General features: G+C 36.3%; 3 protein-coding genes and 1 pseudogene across 4 annotated transcripts in view; 3 read left to right on the forward strand and 1 right to left on the reverse strand.

The window, feature by feature from the left end:
* LOC122417480 (uncharacterized) overlaps window positions 1-18,776 on the reverse strand; it is a 41,564-nt gene that overhangs the window by 22,504 nt on the left and 284 nt on the right. Inside the window, exon 1 of one of the 2 annotated variants that reach the window (XM_043431005.1) lies at window positions 1,658-1,745. The exons of the other annotated variant lie outside the window; for it this stretch is intronic. The gene's annotated coding sequence lies outside the window, so the exon portion shown is untranslated. Of the gene's footprint in view, window positions 1-1,657; window positions 1,746-18,776 lie in introns of those variants that run through there. 2 annotated transcript variants of the gene reach the window in all.
* LOC122417484 (odorant receptor 13a-like) lies at window positions 1,961-5,625 on the forward strand. Its single transcript, XM_043431007.1, has 5 exons — window positions 1,961-2,209; window positions 2,454-3,059; window positions 4,290-4,397; window positions 4,500-4,652; window positions 5,432-5,625. Exons 1-5 carry the CDS (start codon window positions 1,961-1,963, stop codon window positions 5,483-5,485), a joined length of 1,170 nt encoding a protein of 389 aa, XP_043286942.1. The 3' UTR covers window positions 5,486-5,625.
* On the forward strand, window positions 7,225-13,260 carry LOC122416780 (odorant receptor 13a-like; annotated as a pseudogene).
* On the forward strand, window positions 15,031-18,556 carry LOC122417485 (odorant receptor 13a-like). The gene is made up of 5 exons (XM_043431009.1): window positions 15,031-15,279; window positions 15,527-16,132; window positions 17,212-17,319; window positions 17,424-17,576; window positions 18,214-18,556. The coding sequence occupies exons 1-5, from the start codon at window positions 15,031-15,033 to the stop codon at window positions 18,265-18,267; spliced, it is 1,170 nt and encodes a 389-aa protein (XP_043286944.1). The 3' UTR covers window positions 18,268-18,556.

The following is an 18,776-nucleotide window of genomic DNA, read 5'->3' on the forward strand; positions in this document are numbered from 1 at the left end:
CATGACATTCGAGTACAATGAATAGAAAGTTTTGGCAACCGATCCATAAGATTGTTGAAACCGAACTGGATTTTTGCAATTTTCATAAGTATTTTTGAATTGATTATCGATGCAAAGAACTGTATGAATCTGAGAAAATCGAAATTTGGCACTGAACAGAGGTGAGACCGAAAACCTCTGGGGCCGAAAAGCCACAATGTTGATGATTCGACCGAAAATTTGGCTGAAAGTGATACAGCTTTTGCTCCGTTCTCCAAGAAGAATTTCCAGCAATGAATATTCATAATTGAGGAAAAGATTCAATAGATTCACTGAGTAAGAGAGTTTCTAAAAAATCGAATCTGGTTTGACGTTTCATGCTGAAATCGATACACAATTTTTCTAGATCAGACTATTCTGAATGAAGCCCTTCAAGATGTTGCTGGATCTGAGTATCGCTACAGTGGACACGTGAAATGCCGCAAAATCATGTTGGGCTATTATGAAGTGCGAAAATTATGCGGATGCCAAAAATGCGATTACCGAGGTCAAAACGGGACTTGTGAGGTTTTCTATCGTTCAAGAATCAGTGCATCGGTGCACATTCGGCTTGGTAAAGCATAGTCAAAAAGAGTGATCGTGCACCTATTTATTGTATTTGCATTTTAAGTCGAAGATCCAAGTACAACAGCCGTTGTGCGTTCTCGGAAATGTCAATTTTTGGATAAACTTCCGAAAAGCCCATACCCCCGATCGATCTGAAATTTGGTATACTTATGTAATTCGACGTGCTTAAAACGAATATGACAGGCAAAATGGCCGCATTTTTCATTTTCAAGGCTCGAAAAAATTTCAAATTTCGAACAAACAATTTTTCGAACGTCTTTTACGTTTATCGTTATAAATATGTTTAAGTATGTTCAGAACAAAATTTGTAGACCATAAAAAAATCGACATTTTTTTTTCAATACATAATCCATGTAGAAGCAGTATTTCAGGAGAAAAATACGAAAACGTTCCAGAATCTTTATATTTCACCAAACTCCATTAGTTATGTTCTACTTACGCACTTACGCACAAAAAACGATTGGGTCTGGAGCACCTTTGATGTGTGGGGGGGAATAGTCGGGCGAGTGTTGAGCACTTTGGATGTGATTGTGAAATCGTAGGGTGGGCGTTAAGCACTATTAGAGGTGTGTGGAATCGTCGGGCAGCGTTGAGTGCTTTTGGACGTGTGTGGAATCGTTGGGCGGGTCTGGAGCATCTTTGGATGTGTGTGGAATCGTTGGGCTGGTCTGGAGCAACTTTGGATGTGTGTGGAATCATTTGCGGGTGTTGAGTACTATTGAATGTAACTTTTATACACAAGAACACATATCATGAAAATACAAGAAAAAAGAACTTCAGGAACGGAAAATCCAGCAAAATAATTATCCAATATCATCGGCTTTTTGCGTGTAATATTTTTTCCATAGTTGCTTCTAGATTCCCAATCTTCTATCCTTAAGACCATGGATCTGTGGCTCGGACGCCTTCGAATTATCGAATGTGAAATTTTTGATAATATTTCATCAAACGAAAAGAAAGGAGTCTGGGCACATTCAAATCTTGAGCTCCGACTAACGACGTAGAAATATTTGCAAAAAAGTTTTCGTCGAATAGATGATAAAAAAATTACCTCATATGATGTTGTGAGCTGCGTGAGACTTTCCATTGCTGTGAGCTGTGAGAAGTGACTCGTAGAGTGGTCGGGCAGCAACTGATAGCTGTGGATCGATATGTTTTCAATTTTTCAACGAATCACATCAAAGCACTTTCCTGGTGCAATTTGCCCTCCGGACGCGAGCTTCAACTTTCGAACAATTTTGTAAAATTACTTGAAAACTCCTGGAGGTTAAACGACGTGAGGTTATCCCATTATCTTGAAGAAGACTCGAGTTCTCGAACCATCGGTAGTTCCGTTGCAAAAAGTAATAGAAAAATGGCCGATGAACTATCGAGTTATAGAAATTACGTTCGGGGGATAAGGGGGTTGCTGCTTGTTGCTGGATTATGGCCGATGAGAAAATTGGATTGTTCAGTGTATCATTTTATGTGCTATTTCAATGCCATTGGCTGTTTCATTCTGAGTTGCGCAACTTTTAACTTTGGCCGGGCAAATTCTAACAATCTCGAGCTTCTGACTAAAAGTATCGGCGTTACGGGAAGTTTTTTGTCGACAACGTTGAAGGTATGATGTGCCATTGTAGTATCGTTGAAAGAAGAAAAGATTCATTGGACTCGCGTAAAGCGAGGATCAGTTGAGTATTCGATAACAAAAAAATCAATGTGAGGTATTAAAAGGATAGAGAATAATTAGTGCTCGACAAGTGTTGCAAGTGAATTATTTTTTGAAATTCCATTTCGCATAACAATTCGGTTACGTCGATACGTGATGGGACGATAAATACATTCTCGATTCCTGCTTCTTTAAGGTCGTCTGCTTCCGCGTGAATTACAAAAAGTTGGCAGATCTTCATCACACTCTCGAGAAGTACTTCGAGGAGAGTATTGCAAATCCGACAATCCGAATCAGAGTTTTCAGCCACCTGAATTTCTATTCGCAGCCCTTTTACGCGCTTTCAGTATTGGTCTTTCTCACTGTTCTTCTTATGATAATAACACCACTAATAGTTATCTGTATACAATTGTCGAAAGATATTTATCCCTTACATTATGTACTTCCGTATGCCACCAAATATCCCTGGTCTTTTGAGGGTGGAAGTTTTTTTTATTACGTTCATTATGTGTGGCAAAGTTCTTCTGCGTTGTATTTGTTTTTCGTTAATTCCGGGGTTGATTCGTTATTCGGCTATTACGTGTTTCAAATGCGCTCTATTTTTCGATCTATGAGTCACCAATTAAAAAGTCTCAGTCCTACCGATCGAAACAAAGGCAAAATCATTCGCGAAATCGTGAACATTCATCAAATGCTCGGCAAGTGTCGGGATCAGGTAGAGATAATTTATGGACCGATCGTCCTCTGGATTTTCATCTCGAGTGGTGTTATCACATGCACCATCGTTTTTCAAGCTACTCAGGTAAACAATTTTTACAATTAATATTCATCCCGAACGATGACGATCAATAGAATTTTCTGTGAAGCTATATTGCATTAACTCAAATTCATTTCAAATACATCGAATTTTTGGAACGCCATTTCTTTTTTCTGATCCATTAAACAAGAAAAACTTGATGTCTCACTTTTAGTATATCATACTTTTCAAGAAATTGTGGAGCGTTCTCAATCATCCAAAACTTCATAGCAGGTTGAAAAATTTTATTTGGACAGTTTAGAAATAGTGTAGAAAATTTTCTGAGATTCATTAATACAGCACAATGAAGATTCTGCATTTTTCACTGCTTCTAGATATTTCAGGTTATATTGAGCGGAAACGCTCAATAATAGCGCAAATTTGTTATTCGGATAACCATAAAAGTTTAAAAATTAAGATCATGATGTCAGAAGTTTGAAAGTCATTGCCATAAATTTGGAGGCAACGTTTTTAAAAAAAAACAGCGATAGCACGAAAGGCCAAGACGTGCGACGGACATATCTGATTTTATAGCATAGAATGGGGAAAAAAGGGGTACTTGAAGAAATTTCCTGATATCCAGATGTTTGAGAAGCCTGATTTATTTCTTACTCTCGAACACAAACAAACGTACTGTAAATTTTCCTGTAATATTCGAAGTAAAATTCTTTGAGCACGCTAGGGTAGTCTTCATAAATTGGTGAAATTTCTCCTTACCTAGATGACAATCCTATGCACCTTGATTGCTACTTTGAAAAAGTAGTCGAAAAGAAAATAAGAATTCCTAGCAAATTTATCTTCTTTACACATTTTCATTTTTGTGAAAATTTCTTTTTTTTCTGTTTTATATTTATATTTTTTTATTTTTTATTTTTATATTTTTTAATATTTTTTTTCATATTCAAAAGTATTACTCTTTTCATTTTCTGGAAAAAGTATACCAAAAGGACTGTGAAAAATTAATTTTGACGATTTTTTAAGTACCTCGTTTTGCTCCGGTCTCCCTTACAGTTTTTTTTTGCATTTTGTAATAAACATCTACTCGTTTTATATTTTAAATCGAGAATGATTCTCCGGATTCTGAAATACTGGTTCATATCTTATCCCAAAATCATCCGAATATGACTATAATTGGACTTATCACTCAGGCGTAAGTGCCCATATAGGTGCTATACAAGATTCTTGAATAGCCACTATACAAAAACCACTAGGAAATACAAAAATGCATCTCCGCAGACTCGGGAGCAGTCGGTTAGACATGCAGTTCTATTCTTCGTCTACGTAGCCGCAAAATTGGTTCAAGCTTTCATGTACGCGTGGTACGGAAGTGTCGTCATCACGGAGGTGCGTCAGTTTTTCCAAAATGAGTTTCCCACGAAATGCGAGTGCGAGAGTTCACTGACAATGATATTTCATTTTTTATTACTGTTTGGACACGGGGAACAGAGCGAAGAGTTTCGCAACGCGATTTACAGCTGCGACTGGCCTAGCTCCGGGGACAAATCTTTGATGAAGAGCATTCTCATAATGATGTGCACCAGGCCAATGGGGTTCACGGCCTGCAGATTCCTCATCATCTCTACTGATATGTTCACTGCGGTAAACCAAGCGCATTTTATCCGACATTAAGGACATTATCAGAGTAGCCGATTGTGCTAATCAGCAAACAGTCTTGCACTATGAGTTTTGACGATAAACTATAGTTTTGCTGACGCCCACAACACCGAGAAATAATTAAAGACCACTTTACAAAAGTGGAATTTTTTTTCTCATGGAAAGATTTCGAACTTGATAATTCGACTCGGGACATCCCTTGAGTATTCAATGGAGGACCATTTTTTTCGAAATTGCAATCTCCTTTTTCAGAATAGAAAAGAAATTGCCTATCTGACTCCGGGTCAAGTGATATCGCTTACAGAACAAAATTCTCCTTCAATAAATTGTATGGAGAGAATATGAAATCGAACTGGTTTGAAATTTTAATAACGCCCACGTTTATACACTTTGCCTGCACAAATTGCAAATCAAAATTCATCCACACGTCCCGTTCAAGCTTGATGCTGTAATTGAAGCAGCAATGATATTGGACCTATTGCTTGAAAAAATATTTCTCGCTATTTTTTCTATGACAGCCTTAAATAGAAAAGCAACAGCTACAACGCGGTTTTTCACAAATTTTCATGCGATTTTTTACTACAGGGTCATCTCAGTTTTGCCTGAATACCAATTCTTGGAAAATAGAGTTTTTATTTCACACCAAGTTTAGCAGTACTCTCACCTCTCTAATTTGTTTTAGTGAATACTAAAATGCACGGAAGTCCAAAAAAATGGGTTCCGCTATTACTGTACATTTTTAGATGATTTTTTGATTTTTTCAGATAATCAACACTTCGATGTCTTACTTCTTCTTACTGCGGACAATAGATGCATAACTCTGACCACATTGTTCCTTCACGATTCTCATAGTTTAGAAAAATTTTCATCATGAATTAAAAGGGTGGGGATCAAATGTTGGAATGACTACAATTTCGAACAGCTAAAATCTCGAGTTTATAATCTTCGAATGATAATATGGAGACGGATAGATTCGACTAGAGCTTTGAATGCCGAAAATAAATAAAGCAGAAACTGCAAGGTTCGAAGCACGTTTACATCGAAAATAGAATGTAATAATCGCCCATAGGACGATGACTAAAATATCGATTTTTCAAAAATTCGACTATCACTCTGTCGATTCATAAATTACTACAGTCAGCGATACTATGAAAATTCACAATTTTGAAAATATAATAACGAAAGACCAAATATTACTGAAATCGAAATACTGAAACACCAAAAAGTCGAACAGTCAAAATAGCGAAACGTTAAAAAGTCGATCGATCAAATTAAAGAAATGCAGTGGAGCTCCAAATATACGCGTCTCACTCACTCACTTACTCAGACCGGTGATCTCCAATTTGAAACAACGCCATTTTGACTTTCGCCTTTTCGAGCTATCGCTATTCTGCATATCTAAGTTTTATAGGCTCGAAAAATTCACTTTCGATTTTTTGCTACTCTATAATCTGGTCTGTCTGTAAAACAATTACTCTCCATTTTGAATTCGAAAATATGAACTTTTGACATTCGGATGGTCTGTTAAAATGGCATTCGAAATGAAAACTATTGAAATATATATTTTCTGGTAAATATGAATTCAAAGAAGGAATTTTTGATTAAACACGCAATCTGCTGAATAGTCGATCGGGAATAAGAATTTCGAATTACTTATTTTTCTCCAAACTGATATTACAACTTTAAAAATTTCGAAATATCGACCGTTCTACAATTCAGTTATTCGACATATTGAACCCCACCCAATTAAAATACTGTAAAGTGAAGATCAAACAAATAACTGTATCACAAATATGTTACAGCGAGTAGTTTACGCAAAAATAAAATAGTTAAGAACGCTATTTTAGTTATTTTAGAGAATTTACCGAGTCAACGCACGGTTCTAACATGCCATTTTATCACGGCGAATAGAAAGTTTCGGCAATCAATCGATAAGATTGATAAGATCTGACTAGATTATTGTAACTTCCATAATTAGTGGCATCTTTGAATTTGTTCTCAAACTTTAACCATTTTTCTGCACGGATATTTTAGGGGCCTCTTTTCCGGGACAGGTGGTGAGAGGGGTACTTCTATGTTTCAACATGGAAAGCCTCTCGTCTTCCCAACTGCACATGAATTTAGTTTATGGTTTTAAATTTACATGAAAAAATGATAATTTCGTACTTTTAGACGAAAAAATAACTATTTCAACCACAATGTTCCTAATTTTGAGAAAAGAAAGCTTCTTCTTCTATTTAAAAAAATATCAAACATTTGCTTTGAGAGCAGTAATGCAGAGTTATGGTTTCAATATCTGACTGTTGGCTACTCTGCTTAAGCTCGAGGGCAAGCTGTAAGTCTTCGCTTTAAGTCATCGTTTGAAACTGCGTGGCCGCCCAAAGATAGCGAGACAAACTTCGTTTACTAATTTTCTTTTACACGTTGCGGATAAAAGATACAGTGAAACATCAAAAAGTGCCTTTTTTAACAGTAGTTTTTCAATTTTTTTTTGCGTTTTTTACGATTTTCCATAAGACTCAATGTAAAAAACTAATTTAATTTTCTCAGAAACGGTATGATCGAACCCGTTAAAATTTTGCGATCAAATAGTTTACACACTTTCGAACGTATCTGCCAATTTTCATCAAAATCCCTCTTCTTTTATATATGGTACCGTTCCACCTTAATGACTTTAATGAGAAAATGAAAATTACCTCACATCTCGGGTGATCTTTCTCTGGTTGGGGCTTGACTTTTGGGCTTGAAAATCTGAAAAACTGAGCTCGTGGCTCTACGATGAAAATCAATTTCCAAACGTTCTATTGTCCCCTCGGCTGTTCACAATTTTCACCAATTTTTTTAGTCCTGAATTTTCGCGATGGGTTTCATCTTTCGAGGCTAAAACCTGAACGATTTTTTTTGGACGTGACCTCTCCGGGGCAATCTGGATTTTGATTCAGTGTTTTTTTGCTGTGAGCGTCAAGTTTCTTGAAGATTCTACAGTTTTCCAGAAAATTTTTTTTTCGCAACCTGAGACCCGTGTAGCAGCGACGAAGCTGGAGAATATTTTTCCCAATTTTCATCAGAACAATAAATCGATTGTAACGTGAAGAAGTGAAAGATCGTCGTTCATTTTTTCTTTAAGGTTATCTGTTTCCACATAAATTACCAAGAGCTGGTAGATCTTCACTATACTTTGGAAAAATACTTCGAAGAGAGTCTCTCCAATATGAAAATTCGGAGCGAAATCTTCAAGCACCTTAATATCTACGCAAAACCGTTAATCGTGATTTGTATACAACTGTCGATAAGTGTTCACCCGATAAAATATCCGCTGCCGTATACCGGAAAATATCCGTGGTCTTTTGAGGGCGGGAGTTTCGTTTATTATCTTCATTATCTGCGGCAAATTTGCGCTGTTTTTTTCATCTCTACGTCGTAACTATGGGGGTCGATGCGTTATTCGGCTACTACGTGTTCCAAATACACGCGATTTTTCAACTTATGGCTCATCGGATGAGGAGCATCGGTTACACGGGTGAAGACAATAGAAACATCGTCCGAATGTGCGTCGAAATGCACCAAATACTCACCAAGTGTTGTAATCAGGTTGAAATGATTTACGGACCAATAGTCTTGTGGATCTTTCTCACCAGCGCCATAATTCTGTGCACCCTCGTTTTTCGAATTTCTCAGGTAGTAATATCAAAATTTCAATTGCGTTCGGAAGGCTGATTTTTCAATAATTAGTCCTAAGACGCTGTTGCATTTCTCATTATTTGAACGATCAATATACTCATTGAACGAATAAAAATCGATAGAATTTCAGATCAAATGTCCACGGATATTGAATGCAGCAGAAAATCCAGAAACATTACCACCGCTTGTTGCAAAATTTATTCGTTCATTATGCTGTTGGTTTATTCGCTCGACGCTTCTCTCATTAGTTCATCCAGCATTGCATTTCAGTTATTTGCCAAATCGTTTGCTCATGCGTCCATCGAACGGTTCATCGATTCAGTCAACCTCCGGATCCGTTCATCCTCCAAATCGCACATTCGGCCATTTTGCTTTCTATTCCATCGGCTTCCTCACTCTCAGACTCTACATTCTTTCGTTCGATTATTCACTCAACTTTTCCCTTCATCATCTATCCAGCCATTTACGAGCGAATAAAATCCTTTACTGAGCGATTGATCTAAGCATTGATTCATCTGTCCGAAGACGAATGTATCTGTGCCTGAATATAGATCCACATCACCACTTTTTATGGATTACTATAACATTGTGATTTGTTTTTAAAAGCTGTTCGATTTTCGATTGCATTTTGAGATTTTTCGGACGATTTGAATTTATTATAAGCAAAGATAATAAATGTTAAAAATGGAAATGAAGAACCGCATGGAGGGGAGATTAAATAACGGTAGAAATAAAAAAATGTATTTGTGCAGGCCGAGAACTTATCCGGTGGACAATCGGCATACCACTTTACTTATATCGCGGTGAAATTATTCCAAGCTTTTATGTACGCTTGGTACGGAGGCATAATTATAACGGGGGTACGTTAATTTGGAAAAATTGTTTTTTTTTCCAGATGAATGAACGATTTTAATAAATTTTGTTTTATCTTCAATAATTATGTGAACACGAGAAACAGAGACGCGGTTTATGATTGTGACTGGCCCGGATCTGGCGACAAATCTTTGATGAACAACGTCATCATAATGATGTGCATCCAGCCAATAAAACTCACAGCTTGCAAATTTTTCATCATCTCCACTGACATGTTTGCTAAGGTAAAAAAAAACGCATTTTCGTTCCCATCCTGAATAACCTCGCTCAAAATAACCTGGTAAAATAACCAATCTCAAAACAAACAAACAAAAAAACAAAAATACACACACACAAACTTAAACAAACAAACAAAAATTCATACACGAGCCTACCAATCCGGAGGAAAAAAATTGCAGGGTGGGTATTCTCGAGACATCGCGAGATGTTGAACATGTTAAAAACAATAAACAATAAATTTATAATGAAGCATTTCGAATCTAGTAATGAAAATTCCGCATAGGGTTTCATATTTATCCTTAATCAATGTTTCAAATAAATATTTAAATCATTTTCCATATTCCAGTAATTACAAACTTAAAGTTCATTTTAAATGACGATTATTATCCTCGTAGTTATATTGTTCATCGGTTTTTTGTTTGTTGATTATTTTACTAGGTTATTTTGAGCGAGGTTATTGAGGACGGACACCCACATTTTTTTCAATAATAAGAATTTGAGAACTTGTCGAACTGGTCACTTAACAGTCGTTCACTACAATTTTAGAAAAAGCTACGAAACCTCACCATGTGCAGCTTGATATTATTCGAAAACGTAACGCCGATTTTTCACTCTTTTAAACTATGAACTCAAATGTTCTCATGAACTCAAAAATACCATAAAACTCATTGCCAGAAGTACCTGTAAACGTTCCCATTGTGAGGAAAAGAAAGATTCAATAAATAAAAAAGTCTGCTTCTAAAAAAACTATCCAAAAACCAACCTCATCATACACTTTATGAAAAACCTTCTTCATTATCATTCAAAAGAATATCGAACCTTGTAAAAACGCGCTTCCTTCCAAATAATTATTACAAAATAAGGTAAATATTTAGTATCGCGGCACCACCTAGAATTGGCTTCAATTTTTTTCACAAAAATGACGTCTCAAATGACCATCTCAAATGCATTAATGAATAACCTCGAACCTGTGATATGGAAATACGTAATCTCAAGACGTTCCGCTCAAAGGAACTGAACGTTGTCAAATAAGTGCAAGAGTAAAAAGTACATTGCATTGAGAACCGAAAAAATACAAATGTAGTATATTTAAAGAAGATTAAAAAATACAAATAATCAAATGATAAACAAAAGAAAAACAGAAACACAGAAAAATCGCAAACACAAAAAGTTATAATAACAAAAAATTACAAAGAAAAAAATTCCGAAGATTTTAACTTACTGAATAGTCAACTAAATTATTGAATTTTAGCCGTTGTGAAATCATGTTCTAATGGGCTTTGAGAATACTCGTCTGCCTCAGAACGTTTTAGCTAAATTACTAAAAGATCGACAACCATAAAAGTTACAAAATCTTGCTTTTAAGCAATTATATAGAAGAACAATGCCACCCATTTTTTTTATAACCAGCACATAAAAAATTGTGGTTAATTTCGAGTTGAGAATACTCTTCCGGCCCAAGGAGTCCTGACTGAGTTACTATTCGACAGTAGAAACTTATAAGGAAACCGAAATCTTCCTGCCCATGACTTTTTGAGAAAATGGCTAATTCAAAATATCACATCAAAGATGAAGTCATTTTTCACTTTATGATAGTAGAGATTTATAAGAAAATCGATTCTTCTCCGACTTTCAGGATCCCCTGGTATGATTCACTACATATTCGACGTCGATTGGATCGGTACAAGTTATTTTTAAATACGTGTTAAAAGTACTTGTCCGGCCCATCACTTTCTATTCAAATTGCTCACTCATAAAAAAATCAGGGCTCTCCTAAAATTGATGAACCACAAGTATGAATTCGGAGAGAGTTCACAAAAATATCTTTAGGTAATTGAATAAATTGTGAAAAAAATCTAATCGAATTTCCCCGTATTTTACTAGGGATTTCATTGTGCATCCATAAAATAAAAAAATATACTTTGCACGATGCAAATTTTCAAGCATTCAAGATAACTTCTCAGCTTACATTGCAAAATCAAAGCAATTCTTACCTCTCATTTCTTTCAGCGAAGAAATTCCATTTTCAGTATAGGAACCATCCTATACTAATGCTGAGAATATTGAAATGATAATATGTCGCATTTTTCGAAAAATTTCGATCGGACTCAGCCTTACGATTGTGTGTTTATTTTTTTATATCCACGTATACAATTTTATCCGGTTAAAATCAATAAATATCAACAGTTAAGTAAACACGAGCGTTTCGAGGAATTCAAAGAAATATGATTTTTTTGTTCCATGATATTAACATATGGATTAGCTTCGTCTTTGATTTTTTTATGAATGAGCAATTTGAATAGAAAGTGATGGGCCGGACAAGTACTTTTAACACGTATTTAAAAATAACTTGTACCGATCCAATCGACGTCGAATATGTAGTGAATCATGCAGTTCTATTCTTCGTCTATATGACTGTAAAATTGGTTCAAGCTTTCATGTACGCGTGGTACGGAAGTGTCGTCATCACGGAGGTGCGTCAATTTTTCCAAAATGAGTTTCCCACGAAATGCGAGTGCGAGAGTTCACTGTCAATGATATTTCATTTTTCATTACTGTTTGGACACGGGGAACAGAGCGAAGAGTTTCGCAATGCGATTTACAGCTGCGACTGGCCTGGATTCGGGGACAAATCTTTGATGAACAACATTCTCATAATGATGTGCAACAAGCCAATGGGGTTCACGGCCTGCAAATTTCTCATCATCTCGACTGATATGTTCATTGCGGTAAACGAAACGCATTTTATCCGACATTAAGGACGTGGGAGCAGCCGGTTGTGCTAATCAGTAAACAGTTTTTCAGTACAGTTTTGACGAGAAACTATTTTTGCTGATCACCAACAGTACTATATTAGGGGGAAGCTGAGCAGAGCGCAACGCCCGGAAAAACTAAAAGGTTCCACTGCAAAAGTGGAATGGTTTTTTTTTACAAAAAAAAAAAATTCCTTATTTAACTTGTTGAAAACGAAGCATTCCAAGGGGACTGCTTCACTGCTTAATTTTTTAAAAAATTGAAATTTTTTTCAAAAACGAAAAATACGGAGCTCGTTGATATTCGGCACGAATTTGATAATTATGAATAAAATGATTAACGATTATTAAGTCGTTTCTAATCGAAACAGCTTTTGCGTTCATACTCGATCTTCGTAAATTGCAATCAACGCGAATCAAAATTCATCCCCGAGTGCGATTTGATATTTGTGAAATTGAAACGTGTAAAAAGGGGTTCATATTTCATATTGAGTTTAGCCGTACTCACACGTTCTTAATTTGTTTCAGTAAACACAAAATTGCATAATTGTCCAGGCCAATGAGTTCTGATAAATAAATTCCATCACATTCCTGGATTATTATTTGATATTTCAGATAATCAACACAACGATGTCTTACTTCTTCTTGTTGCGAACACTGGATGCGTAAAATTGACTACATTGTTTCCCAACGATTTTAATAGTTTATAAAAATTTCCATTAGCAATTAAGATACTCTGAGAAGAACAAACAAACAGTTGTATCGAAAATATGGAAATTCTCCAGCGAGTAGTTTATGCAAAATAAAACAAAAAAACGACGCTATTTTAGGCGTTTTGACGAAGACATCGAAGTAGAGTAGTCCTCTGAAGACAGCAATCGGAAATGGAAAAAACATGACATTCCAGTACAATGAATAGAATGTTTTGGCAACCGATCCATAAGATTGTTGAAACCGAACTGGATTTTTGCAATTTTCATAAGAATTTTTGAATTGATTATCGATGAATCTGAGAAAATCGAAATTTGGCACTGAACAGAGGAGAGACCGAAAACCTCTGGGGCCGAAAAGCCACAATGTTGATGATTCGACCGAAAATTTGGCTGAAAGTGATACAGCTTTTGCTGCGTTCTCCAAGAAGAATTTCCAGCAATGAATATTCATAATTGAGGAAAAGATTCAATAGATTCACTGAGTAAGAGAGTTTCTAAAAAATCGAATCTGGTTTGACGTTTCATGCTGAAATCGATACATAATTTTTCTAGATCAGACTATTCTGAATGAAGCCCTTCAAGATGTTGCTGGATCTGAGTATCGCTACAGTGGACACGTGAACCGCCGCAAAATCATATTGGGCTATTATGAAGTGCGAAAATTATGCGGATGCCAAAAATGCGATTACCGAGGTCAAAACGGGACTTGTGAGGTTTTCTATCGTTCAAGAATCAGTGCATCGGTGCACATTCGGCTTGGTAAAGCATAGTCAAAAAGAGTGATCGTGCACGTATTTATTATATTTGCATTTTAAGTCGAAGATCCAAGTACAACAGCCGTTGTGCGTTCTCGGAAATGTCAATTTTTGGATAAACTTCCGAAAAGCCCATACCCCCGATCGATCTGAAATTTGGTATACTTATGTAATTCGACGTGCTTAAAACGAATATGACAGGCAAAATGGCCGCATTTTTCATTTTCAAGGCTCGAAAAAATTTCAAATTTCGAACAAACAATTTTTCGAACGTCTTTTACGTTTATCGTTATAAATATGTTTAAGTATGTTCAGAACAAAATTTGTAGACCATAAAAAAATCGACATTTTTTTTCAATACATAATCCATGTAGAAGCAGTATTTCAGGAGAAAAATACGAAAACGTTCCAGAATCTTTATATTTCACCAAACTCCATTAGTTATGATCTACTTACGCACTTACGCACAAAAAACGATTGGGTCTGGAGCACCTTTGATGTGTGGGGGGGAATAGTCGGGCGAGTGTTGAGCACTTTGGATGTGTTTGTGGAATCGTAGGGTGGGCGTTAATCACTATTAGAGGTGTGTGGAATCGTCGGGCAGCGTTGAGTGCTTTTGGACGTGTGTGGAATCGTTGGGCGGGTCTGGAGCATCTTTGGATGTGTGTGGAATCGTTGGGCTGGTCTGGAGCATCTTTGGATGTGTGTGGAATCATTTGCGGGTGTTGAGCACTATTGAATGTAACTTTTATATGCAAGAACACAAGTCATGAAAATACAAGAAAAAAGAACTTCAGGAACGGAAAATCCAGCGAAATAATTATCCGATATCATCGGCTTTTTGCGTAAAATATTTTTTCAATGGTTGCTTCTGGATTCCCAATCTTCTATCCTTAAGACCATGGATCTGTGACTCGGACGCCTTCGAATTATCGAATGTCAAATTTTTGATAATATTCCATCAAACGAAAAGAAAGGAGTCTGGGCATATTCAAATCTTGAGCTCCGACTAACGAGGTAGAAATATTTGCAAAAAAGTTTTCGTCGAATAGATGATGAAAAAATTACCTCATATGATGTTGTGAGCTGTGAGACTTTCCATTGCTGTGAGCTGTGAGAAGCGACTCTTAGAGTGGTCGGGCAGCAACTGTTAGGTATGGATCGATATGTTTTCAATTTTTCAATGAATCACATTAAAGCACTTTCCTAGTGCAATTTGCCCTCCGGACGCGAGCTTCAACTTTCGAACAATTTTCTAAAATTACTTGAAAACTCCTTGAGGTTAAACGACGTGAGGTTATCCCATTATCTTGAAGAAGACTCGAGTTCTCGAATCATCGGTAGTTCCGTTGAAAAACGTAATAGAAAAATGGTCGATGAACTATCGAGTTATAGGAATTACGTTCGGGGAATAAGGGGGTTGCTACTTGTTGCTGGATTATGGCCGATGAGAAAATTGAACTGTTCAGCGTATCATTTTATGTGCTATTTCAATACCCTCGGCTGTTTCATTCTGAGTTGCGCAACTTTTAACTTTGGCCGGGCAAATTCTAACAATCTCGAGCTTCTGACTAAAAGTATCGGCGTTACGGGAAGTTTTTTGTCGACGACGTTGAAGGTATGATGTGCTATTGGAGTATCGTTGAAACAAGAAAAGATTCATTGGACTCACGTAAAGCGAGGATCAGTTTAGTATTCGATAACAAAAAAATCAATGGGAGGTATTAAAAGGATAGAGAATAATTAGTGCTCGGCAAGTGCTGCAAGTGCAAGTGCATCTATTAAAATTCCATTCCGTATAACAATTCGATTATGTTGATACGTTATGGGACGATAAATACATTCTCGATTCCTGCTTCTTTAAGGTCGTCTGCTTCCGCGTGAATTACAGAAACTTGGCTGATCTTCATTACACCCTTGAGAAATACTTCGAGGAAAGCATTGCAAATCCGAAAATTCGAACCGAAGTTTTAAGCCAATTGAATATTTATTCGCAGCCCTTTTACGCGCTTTCCGTATTGGTCTTTCTCACTGTTCTTCTTATTCTGATAACACCACCAATAGTTATCTGTATACAATTGTCGAAAGATATTTATCCGCTACATTATCTACTCCCCTATGCTGCAAAATATCCATGGCCTTTCGAGGGTGGAAGTTTTCTTTATTACGTTCATTATGTGTGGCAAAGTTCTTCTGCGTTGTACGTGTTTTTCGTTACTTCCGGGGTTGATTCGTTATTCGGCTATTACGTGTTTCAAATGCGCGCTATTTTTCGACTGATGAGCCACCAAATGAAAAGTCTCAGTGACATCGATGGGAACAAAGACGAAATTATTCGTCAGATCGTGAACATGCATCGAGTGATCGGCAAGTGTCGGGATCAAGTCGAGATGGTTTATGGACCGATAATCTTCTGGATTTTTCTCACGAGTGCCGTTATCATTTGCACTCTAGTTTTCCAGGCTACTCAGGTGAAAACTTTTGACAATTGATATTTATCCCGAACGATGATGAAGTTCAATATAATTTGATATGGAATCGCGTTATATTAATTCAAGTTTATCTCAAATATCTCGAGTTTTTGGAACGCCAATTCTTTCTTCTGATCCGTTGCACGTGGGAAAATTTTGTGATTTTTCGCTCTCAAGATATGTGTAATATCATTTCTTCCAAGAATTTGTGGAGCGTTTTCAATTTACAACTTTCCAGGGGATTTAAAAATGATTTCGGCCCATTGGGAAATATTGTAGAAAATTTTCCGAGATTCGTTAATTCAGAATCTCAATTCCTTCAATTCCTTTTATTCTATTCGAAAGTTTGTCATTTGGATGGCCGAAAAAGATTTATACTGATTCGAAGGAAAATAATAACAAACAAAAATAAAATACTATAGCGTTTTGCCCGGGGAGACCGGAGCGAAACGGGGTATCAAAGGAAATCTTGCTTTTTATAAACTCTAAAAAACGTACCGTAATTTTGTGTAATTTTCGAAAAAAAAAATAATTTTTCTTCGGACACAAGGAAGTACTTCTCAAAAATTGGTGAAATTCACCTTACCAACAAGCAGATTTCAAGTCAATGCGCACCTTGACTGCTTCTCTCAACAAGCATTCGGAAAAAATTTTTAGAATTCCTTCGAAATTTCACTTTTTTACTAATTTTCATGTTTGTCAAAATATTTTTCCTTCCTTTTTAAAAATTTTTTGAACATTTCAAAAGTATCCGTTTTTTATCCTTTTCTGGAAAAATATACCAAACTGTATGACTGTAAAAAAAATAATTTCCACAATTTTTGAAGTGCCCCGTTTTATTCCAGTCTCCTTTACAATTATTGCATTCTTTTTTATGGAAATCCGCGGAATTTATACCCAAAATAGAGAATCCCTTCTCTTATCCTAGAATAATAATTGCTATCTAGTTTCAACAATGTTTAAAATATACGATCATGGTTTGACTCGTCACTGTGGCGTGAGTATCCTAAAATAAGGCCCAAGAATTTTGAACAGCCACTGCACAAATTTTCAGTAAATTAAAAAATGCATTTTCGCAGACTCGGGAGCAGACGGTTAGACATGCAGTTCTATTCTTCGTCTATATGACTGTAAAATTGGTTCAAGCTTTCATGTACGCGTGGTACGGAAGTGTCGTCATCACGGAGGTGCGTCAATTTTTCCAAAATGAGTTTCCCACGAAATGCGAGGGCGAGAGTTCACTGTCAATGATATTTCATTTTTTATTACTGTTTGGACACACGGAAAACAGAGCGAAGAGTTTCGCAATGCGATTTACAGCTGCGACTGGCCTGGATCCGGGGACAAATCTTTGATGAACAACATTCTCATAATGATGTGCAACAAGCCAATGGGGTTCACGGCCTGCAAATTTCTCATCATCTCGACTGATATGTTCACTGCGGTAAACGAAACGCATTTTATCCGACATTAAGGACGTGGGAGCAGCCGGTTGTGCTAATCAGTGAACAGTTTTTCAGTACAGTTTTGACGAGAAACTATTTTTGCTGATCACCAACAGTACTATATTAGGGGGAAGCTGAGCAGAGCGCAACACCCAGAAATACTAAAAGGTTCCACTGCAAAAGTGGAATGGTTTTTTTTTACAAAAAAAAAATTCCTTATTTAACTTGTTGAAAACGAAAAATTCCAAAAGAACTGCTTCACTGCTTAATATTTAAAAAAATTGAATTTTTTTTCAAAAACGAAAAATACGGAGCTCGTTGATATTCGGCACGAATTTGATAATTATGAATAAAATGATTAACGATTATCAAGTCGTTTCTAATCGAAACAGCTTTTGCATTCATACTCGATCTTCATAAATTGCAATCAAAGCGAATCAAAATTCATCCCCGAGAGCGATTTCATATTTGTGAAATTGAAATGTGTAAAAAGGGGTTCATATTTCGTATTGAGTTTAGCCGTACTCTTACGTTCTTAATTTGTTTCAGTAAAGACAAAATTGCATAATTGCCCAGGCCGATGAGTTCTGATAAATAAATTCCACCACATTTCTGGATTATTATTTGATATTTCAGATAGTCAACACAACGATGTCTTACTTCTTCTTATTGCGAACACTGGATGCGTAAAACTGACTACATTGTTTCCCAACGATTTTAATGGTTTATAAAAATTTCCATTAGCAATTAAGATACTCTGACAAGATAAAAAAAACAGTTGTATGGAAAATATGTAAATTCTCCAGCAAGTAGTTTACGCAAAATAAAACAAAAAAACGACGCTATTTTAGGCGTTTTGACGAAGACATCGATGTAGAGTAGTCCTCTGAAGACAGCAATCGGAAATGGAAAAAACATGACATTCGAGTACAGTGAATAGAAAGTTTCGAAACCGATCCATAAGATTGTTGAAACCGAACTGGATTTTTGCAATTTTCATAAGTATTTTTTGAATTGACTATCGATGGAAAGAACTGTATGAATCTGAGAAAATCGAAATTTGGCACTGAACAGAGGAGAGACTGAAAACCTCTGAGACCAAAAAGCGGCAACGTTGATGATTCAACCGCAAATTTGGCTGGAAGTGATACAGCTTTGGCTGCATTCTCCAAGAAGAATTTCCAGAAATGAATCTTCAT

Source organism: Venturia canescens, chromosome 10 (genome assembly GCF_019457755.1).
Source record: "Venturia canescens isolate UGA chromosome 10, ASM1945775v1, whole genome shotgun sequence".
Classification (NCBI taxonomy): domain Eukaryota; kingdom Metazoa; phylum Arthropoda; class Insecta; order Hymenoptera; family Ichneumonidae; genus Venturia; species Venturia canescens.

Excerpts from the sequence above, each read along its gene's own strand:
- LOC122417484 (XM_043431007.1), top strand. The coding sequence starts at position 1,961 with ATGGCCGATGAACTATCGAGTTATAGAAATTACGTTCGGGGGATAAGG. Across the intron at positions 3,060-4,289 it reads TCGTTTTTCAAGCTACTCAG|ACTCGGGAGCAGTCGGTTAG; the intron begins GTAAACAATTTT and ends GCATCTCCGCAG. Across the intron at positions 4,653-5,431 it reads CTACTGATATGTTCACTGCG|ATAATCAACACTTCGATGTC; the intron begins GTAAACCAAGCG and ends TGATTTTTTCAG.
- LOC122417485 (XM_043431009.1), top strand. The coding sequence starts at position 15,031 with ATGGTCGATGAACTATCGAGTTATAGGAATTACGTTCGGGGAATAAGG. Across the intron at positions 15,280-15,526 it reads TTTTGTCGACGACGTTGAAG|GTCGTCTGCTTCCGCGTGAA; the intron begins GTATGATGTGCT and ends TGCTTCTTTAAG. Across the intron at positions 17,577-18,213 it reads CGACTGATATGTTCACTGCG|ATAGTCAACACAACGATGTC; the intron begins GTAAACGAAACG and ends TTGATATTTCAG.